Source organism: Salvia miltiorrhiza, chromosome 5 (assembly GCF_028751815.1).
Source record: "Salvia miltiorrhiza cultivar Shanhuang (shh) chromosome 5, IMPLAD_Smil_shh, whole genome shotgun sequence".
NCBI classification, from domain to species: Eukaryota; Viridiplantae; Streptophyta; class Magnoliopsida; order Lamiales; family Lamiaceae; genus Salvia; species Salvia miltiorrhiza.
In genome coordinates, this window is record NC_080391.1 from 6,331,890 (window position 1) to 6,338,169 (window position 6,280).

The 6,280-nt window shown below is 34.4% G+C and overlaps 2 protein-coding genes and 1 non-coding gene across 3 annotated transcripts; 1 reads left to right on the plus strand and 2 right to left on the minus strand.

Moving 5' to 3' along the window:
* Positions 1-2,628: 2,628 nt before the first annotated feature.
* TRNAV-UAC (transfer RNA valine (anticodon UAC)) lies at positions 2,629-2,701 on the minus strand. Its single transcript has one exon. It is a non-coding gene; the product is annotated as a tRNA-Val (tRNA).
* A 187-nt stretch (positions 2,702-2,888) lies between these two features.
* LOC130985527 (tetraspanin-19-like) lies at positions 2,889-4,722 on the plus strand. The gene is made up of 5 exons (XM_057908529.1): positions 2,889-3,225; positions 3,369-3,468; positions 3,885-3,965; positions 4,284-4,367; positions 4,463-4,722. The coding sequence occupies exons 1-5, from the start codon at positions 3,080-3,082 to the stop codon at positions 4,613-4,615; spliced, it is 564 nt and encodes a 187-aa protein (XP_057764512.1). The 5' UTR covers positions 2,889-3,079; the 3' UTR covers positions 4,616-4,722.
* On the minus strand, positions 4,645-6,024 carry LOC130985526 (sphingolipid delta(4)-desaturase DES1-like). Its single transcript, XM_057908528.1, has 2 exons — positions 5,756-6,024; positions 4,645-5,680 (listed from the first exon to the last, which is right to left on the minus strand). Exons 1-2 carry the CDS (start codon positions 5,912-5,914, stop codon positions 4,847-4,849), a joined length of 993 nt encoding a protein of 330 aa, XP_057764511.1. The 5' UTR covers positions 5,915-6,024; the 3' UTR covers positions 4,645-4,846.
* Between the last annotated feature and the right edge of the window lie 256 nt (positions 6,025-6,280).

Genomic DNA, 6,280 nt, shown 5'->3' on the forward strand with positions numbered 1-6,280 from the left:
ATTTTTTTGTGTTTCTTTTAGTTTTTTAAAATATTGTTTTAAAGTTGAGATTATTGACACGTTAATGTAACGTTGAAATAAAAAATAGAAAATATGAAGGAATATCTAAAATGATTAGAATAATATAATATATTAGTTACATTATTTGATTATTTCATAAAAGTACAAGTTAATAAAAAAATCATAACAATTGTAAAATTAAAAAAGTGTAAATGAGTGACTATAATTATGAGAATAATGTCATACGTTGAGCACATCGATCGATAACTAATAAAAATATACTATAGGACAATATATCATAATAAATTAGTGAACTCGAAATAAGTAAAAATATAGAAATAAATTACTATAGTAGCAAAAATAATGTCATACACTAACACATCTATTAATTACTAAATAAAATTATGCTATAGGACATTATATTACAATAAATTAGTGATCTTGAAATAAAAAATAAAAAATAAAAAAGAATAACTAAAATGCTTAGAATAATATCATATGTTATGTACATTCTTTGATTATTTCATAAAAGTATAGATTAATGAATAAATCATAACAAATTAGTGAAATTGAAATAAAACTTTTAAAACATAAATGTATTACTATAAATGTGAGAATAATGTCATAGGTTGAGCACATCGATCTATAACTCAATTAAAATGTATTATAGGACATTATATTATAGTAATAAATTAGTAAACTCAAAGTAAATATAAAAAAATTGACTATGATTATAGTAATAATATCATGCGTAGAGTACATCAATCAATTATTCAATAAAATTATATTACTCTCCCCATCCACGAAAAAACTTCCTAGGAGGGAGTGATACGCATTTTTAAAAAAAGATTGTTAGATGTATTGAGAGTGAGAAAAATGTGTTATAATTAATATTGAGAGTTGTGAAAGTAAGAGTAATTATAAGTGGTGGGGTATAGTCCAAAAATAGGTAGAAACCCAAAAAGAAAAGATATGAATTTTTTTATGGACGGAGGGAGTATAAATTTAATGAACTCAAAAAAAATAAAATAGAAATGAATTACTATAATTGTGAAAATAAAAAAGTAAACATATTGAAAAGAAAAAACAAAATACAAATGAAAAAGAAAAAAAGGTAAAACAAAACAAAAGGTATTACTCCTATATTAGTAGTACATTGTACAATTAAATATTAGAGGAATATTGTGACATTTTATAAAGGATATTTAAAAAAAATTGTAGTATTACCTTATCCATGAATTTCATTCTTTAAAAAAATATATCAATACATAAGATTGTGAAGACTGAAATTTGTATTTTAAATAAAAAATAATAAAATCGGTTCATATAATTTCTAAAATAAAGTGGTCATATTTAAGTAGATATGATCTTGATTAGTGGACATCAATATTTTGTTTCCGAAAATTGTTGTAGTGAAAAAAGGAAAAAAATCTTTAGAAATTTTCCCATATAAATAAAGGGTGATCTAGTAATAATCATAATTCAAATTAGGTAATAAATTTTCAAGGGTATTATGTACGCACATATTATGTGTGTTTAGCAGTACTCATTAGTATATACTACATCTTATCGAGTATGATAAATTTGATTGAAGTAGGTAGGTCCACATCCCTAACATGATACTTTATGGCCACTTGATTTATACTCCATCTATTCCAATAAAAGCGGTGCATATTTTTTTTTGAGTCATCTCAATGAAAGTGGTGCATTTCATTTTTCAATAATAATTTTACACTATAAATAATGTAGCCACACACACCTTTACATATTTTTACACTACAATCTTATTCTCCTTAAATCTCGAGCAAAAAAAAAACGCATCGTTTTCGTTGGGACGGAGGGAGTATTGTTTTTTGACTAGGTTTTGAAAAAGATAATGGGACGTCTGAATTGTGAGATTTGAGTTTGATAGTGTTGGGCAAGTGGAGGTGACAAATTCCACACCAAGCAAAAGAGTTAAATTTATTGTTTGTGAAAGTCTGATAATTAACATTTCACGTGACGAAGCAGTTGCCTTGCTCCATTTATCAACAAATTCCCAACAAGAGAGTAAATTTAAGCATCACGGATAACCGATACCGATGTCTTTACCCCAATTCGAGCACGTCTAAATTATTAGTATGTCCCATATTTAATGTTGCATCGTAGTTAGCTACAGTTTTGATTTTTAGTCTTATTTTACATGACACAGTTTGAAAGGACGTGCATATCTTGATTTAGTGGTAAATTAATTATAATATTTAAGATCAAATATTTCGAGTTGGAATGTGATTTTTAAATTTATTTATTTAATTATTAATTTATATAAAAAATCCTCTCACTCAATTTAATTGTCGGTCCTCCGAAAGCTTTACATACAACTTAATATCTGCAAAAAAAAATTATCCAAATCTATACTATATTAGTAATAAAAATTTAGCGGACATGGGCTTGGGCTGTGTGCAAGTTGAAGCTTTCTGTGGGCCATGATCTATCGAATCTGACCCCAAAACTATTATCGAATGGGCTTGGGCTACCTATAATGTTGGAAGCTTTGTGTAGGCCATGTTTTATGTAGTCCGAGCCCAAAAACGTAATCGAAACAACCAAATACAAGAAAAGAAAAAATATAAAGGCAGAGATGAACTATGATGCTGCCCAGGATCGAACTGGGGACCTTTAGTGTGTAAGACTAACGTGATAACCACTACACCACAGCATCACACGAACGTTATTTCTAGATTTTTCTATAGAGTTTAATCAGACAGACAATTAATGAATGATTATGATCAGTTGCTGGACTGTGGCGATTCCAAACCACCTTTCGTTTTCCAGATACAAACACCAACAGTAATTTCTAGGAAATTTCCTGGCTACGATGCCTTATTCATGTCTATAATTTCTTGCAACAAAAATGGTACCTTACCTCAAACTCTGCAGTTTGCAGCCCTTTAAAAATAGTAACCCAAGCAAAACATGCATATAATCGTCGAACTATTGCGAGACTAGTTATAGTAGTCTCACCAACAAACCTTACCTACCAATTATTCTTGTCTTGGTTTGCAAAAACCCATAAAGAGAGAAGCATAGATGAGCAGAAATGGCTAATAATCTCCTGAGATTATCTCTGCAAGTGTGGAATTCGGGCATGGGGCTGGGCGGCGTTGCTACAACTTTTTATGGCATTTTGATCTTCAGAGCTGCTGGAGCACAAAGTTCGTCTTCTCACCATATTACTATACCATGGTAATTACTATAGTTAAGTCAAGTCTCTGTGTTTCTTGACTATTTCTATGTTGATTGGTCTGAAGAAGCAAAGTGAATGCATGGTAGAGAATAGAGAGAGGTAGTGTTTTTGCATTGTATGTTTAATCTGTGGTGTTTTGCAGGTTTTTTCATGCGTTTCTTTTTGTGGGTATTGTGTTGTGCGCAGTAAGCTGCTTAGGCCATTTCGCTGCAAAGACTGCAAATACCTGTTGCCTCTCTACTGTATCTTTCCATTCAACATTACATTCTTTTATTTGTTTATTTCATCTTATCCACTAGTTTTGTATATCTACTCCCTCCGTCCCGCGAGTCTTGACACGTTTGGGTTCGGCACGGGAATTAAGGAGTTGTAGATTAGTGTTTTAAGTGTGTAATTAATAAAGTATAAAATTGATAAAGTAGGAGAGAGAAGATAATAAAAGTGATAAAGTAGGAGAGATAATATAATAAAGGTGATAAAGTAGAAGAGAGAATATAATAAATGTGATAAAGTAGGAGAGAGAATGTAATAATTATTACCCAAAAAGAAAACGTGTCAAGACTCGTGGAACGGCTCAAAAAGGAAAACGTGTCAAGATTCGTGGGACGGAGGGAGTATATATATTTTGATTTATTAATGGGGCTTAACACAAAAGCAGTACGTAGGTATTATCCTAGTGCTGCTCACATTGGAGTTTGTGATGATGACAGATGCATTCTTCAATCCTAAGTGGATAAAGGTACGTACCTTATCACTCTCCAATATTCATATTCCTCTGGAGTAGAATTTACTCTAGACTAAGGTTACGTTTATTTTGCATGATTGAATATTTTTATCCTCAAGAGTAGAATTTCTTCAATTTCATCATTTCAATGGGATAAGAATTAAGTAAAACTAGCTTAAATGATAGAAATAATTAAGAGTCTTGAGGTATGCCAAAGTTTCAATTCATCAAAATAATTAGTAAACAAGGGATAGCCTTACAATTTTTATTTATCAAGGCTAATCTTTCAAAATAAACGCTCCTGAGTGTCTGACTTGCTCTCTTGCTAATCAGGACTTACTAGTACCAGTAAACCAATCTGGCAAATTGGATGAGTATGTCTTGAAATATCTGGCTTTCATGGTTTTCCTACTACAGGTACGTACCTCAAAAAGACTAAATCATTATAACAAAGTTGTGGTCACATTTGGGTGAGAATTGAATGCTACTTAATTTGTTTTCTCCAAGTGCAGGCTATCTGCGTCTTATTGGCAGCTCTAAGCATTCATGATAATATAACAGACGAGGAGGTTGATGGCTATGAAAGTGAATACCAAGACCAAGATGAGCAACCACTTTTGTACTCCGTAGCTCGATGGCAACACTCGGAGCGTTATATCGTCTGAAAATTACTCCATACACATCACAGTCAACATTGAGATCGAAATCAAGTATATGTATGTATTCAAGATTAATGGAGGCCGGGCTGGGGAAACATTTCTCCACCGACTCATTCTGTCTCTCAACACAAACGACTAAAAAGCTAAACAAACACTAATCCTCCAAAGAAACTTAAAAGAATGAGAGCTAAAACAAAACGACCACATATCTCATCAAAGCATATGAGTAGTTCCAAGCTAGTGAGATTTGGTGTTGGTCTTCACCGATAGGCTTCTCTTCATCCGGCTATACGGGCCGACAGCCGTGTCCATAATGTACATGTAGATGACCTGACTCCAAGACTTATAGGAATCCAAGGTATCATAATACTCTGGTGCAATCTCCCTCAACCTATGAAGCTTCTTCCCGGGGATCCTTGGGAAGTCATGGTGCTCGTTATGGTAGCCCACGTTCCATGTCATGAGATTCAGAGGGCCGTAATACGAATACGTCTCTTGATCCCGGTTGAAAACGTAGTGTTCGGAGATGAAGTGGCCAGCCATGGGGTGCATCCCACCCCCAACAAATGTAGACAGTATCAGATAACCCAATGCCTTCCACCCCCACACATACACCATGCCAACATCCAGCCCTACTTGCACAATCAAGTTGACAAACTCCCACAGCCCCGGGGGCTTGGGTTTCAGAAACAGAGGGCGAAGGGCGTAGAAGAAGAGCTGCAGCATCACCCAGATTGATTTGGTGAAGGCGTTTCGAACGAGAAAGGCCTCAGTTTTGCTGGGAATGTCCATGTCGACGCCGTCCACGCCCTGATACCGGTGGTGCTCGAGGTGGTACTTTTGGAAGGTGACGGACATTGGCACACCGATGGGGAGGTTAGCGAATATGCCGAGCCATCGGTTGTAATGGGGGGTGCTGAAGGCTAAGTTGTGGCTGAGTTCGTGGATGGCTAAGAAGAGATTGTTGTTGAGAAAAGAGCCAAAGAAGTAAGCTACGATTAGGATGTTCAACCATGATGCATTGCTGAGGAAAGCTGCGGTCCATAGTTGAATCAATACAACCGCAGCAATCTAAAAAATTCTGCATCAGAAGACATACAATGCACGCAACAGAAAATAGAAAAAAATCCAAATTTTGAAATTAACCTGGAGGGAAGCAAAGGGGTCGGGGCCAAAGAGTTGTTTTATTTGAGGGTATTTGGAGAGGATGATTTTTCTGCGGGAGGCATGTGGCTCGTCTGTGTAAGACCAGAAAAAGTCAGTAGCCATGACTCCCTCTTCTTCTTCTCCGCTTTGGTATCCCATTCTTCTTTTCTCCTCTCCTCGCTGCTTTGGACTCTCTCCCCACCACCTCTTGTGTTGTTTTTTTTCTTTTTTCCGGAAACAGATTTTTGTTTGTGGGTTCCAAGGGGATTTATATCTTATTCATTCACTTATTTACTAATTTTTGAATAAAGGTGAGCATGGAATTGTGGGATGTCTGTGAATCCCGCCGAATATCAAGGATGATTTGGGGTTATTGCATATTTGCATTCACTATATATACAATTATGGACCTTGTTTCTTGATGTCAATCGGACTCGGTATTTCGAGTGCGTGAGAGTTTTTTTATGTGTCATACTTTATTTTATTTTTTCCCTTAATAAGTGTTTTATTTAAAAATATTATAGT

Excerpts from the sequence above, each read along its gene's own strand:
- LOC130985527 (XM_057908529.1), top strand. The coding sequence starts at position 3,080 with ATGGCTAATAATCTCCTGAGATTATCTCTGCAAGTGTGGAATTCGGGC. Across the intron at positions 3,226-3,368 it reads CACCATATTACTATACCATG|GTTTTTTCATGCGTTTCTTT; the intron begins GTAATTACTATA and ends GGTGTTTTGCAG. Across the intron at positions 3,966-4,283 it reads TCAATCCTAAGTGGATAAAG|GACTTACTAGTACCAGTAAA; the intron begins GTACGTACCTTA and ends CTTGCTAATCAG.
- LOC130985526 (XM_057908528.1), bottom strand. The coding sequence starts at position 5,914 with ATGGGATACCAAAGCGGAGAAGAAGAAGAGGGAGTCATGGCTACTGAC. Across the intron at positions 5,681-5,755 it reads ACCCCTTTGCTTCCCTCCAG|ATTGCTGCGGTTGTATTGAT; the intron begins GTTAATTTCAAA and ends AGAATTTTTTAG.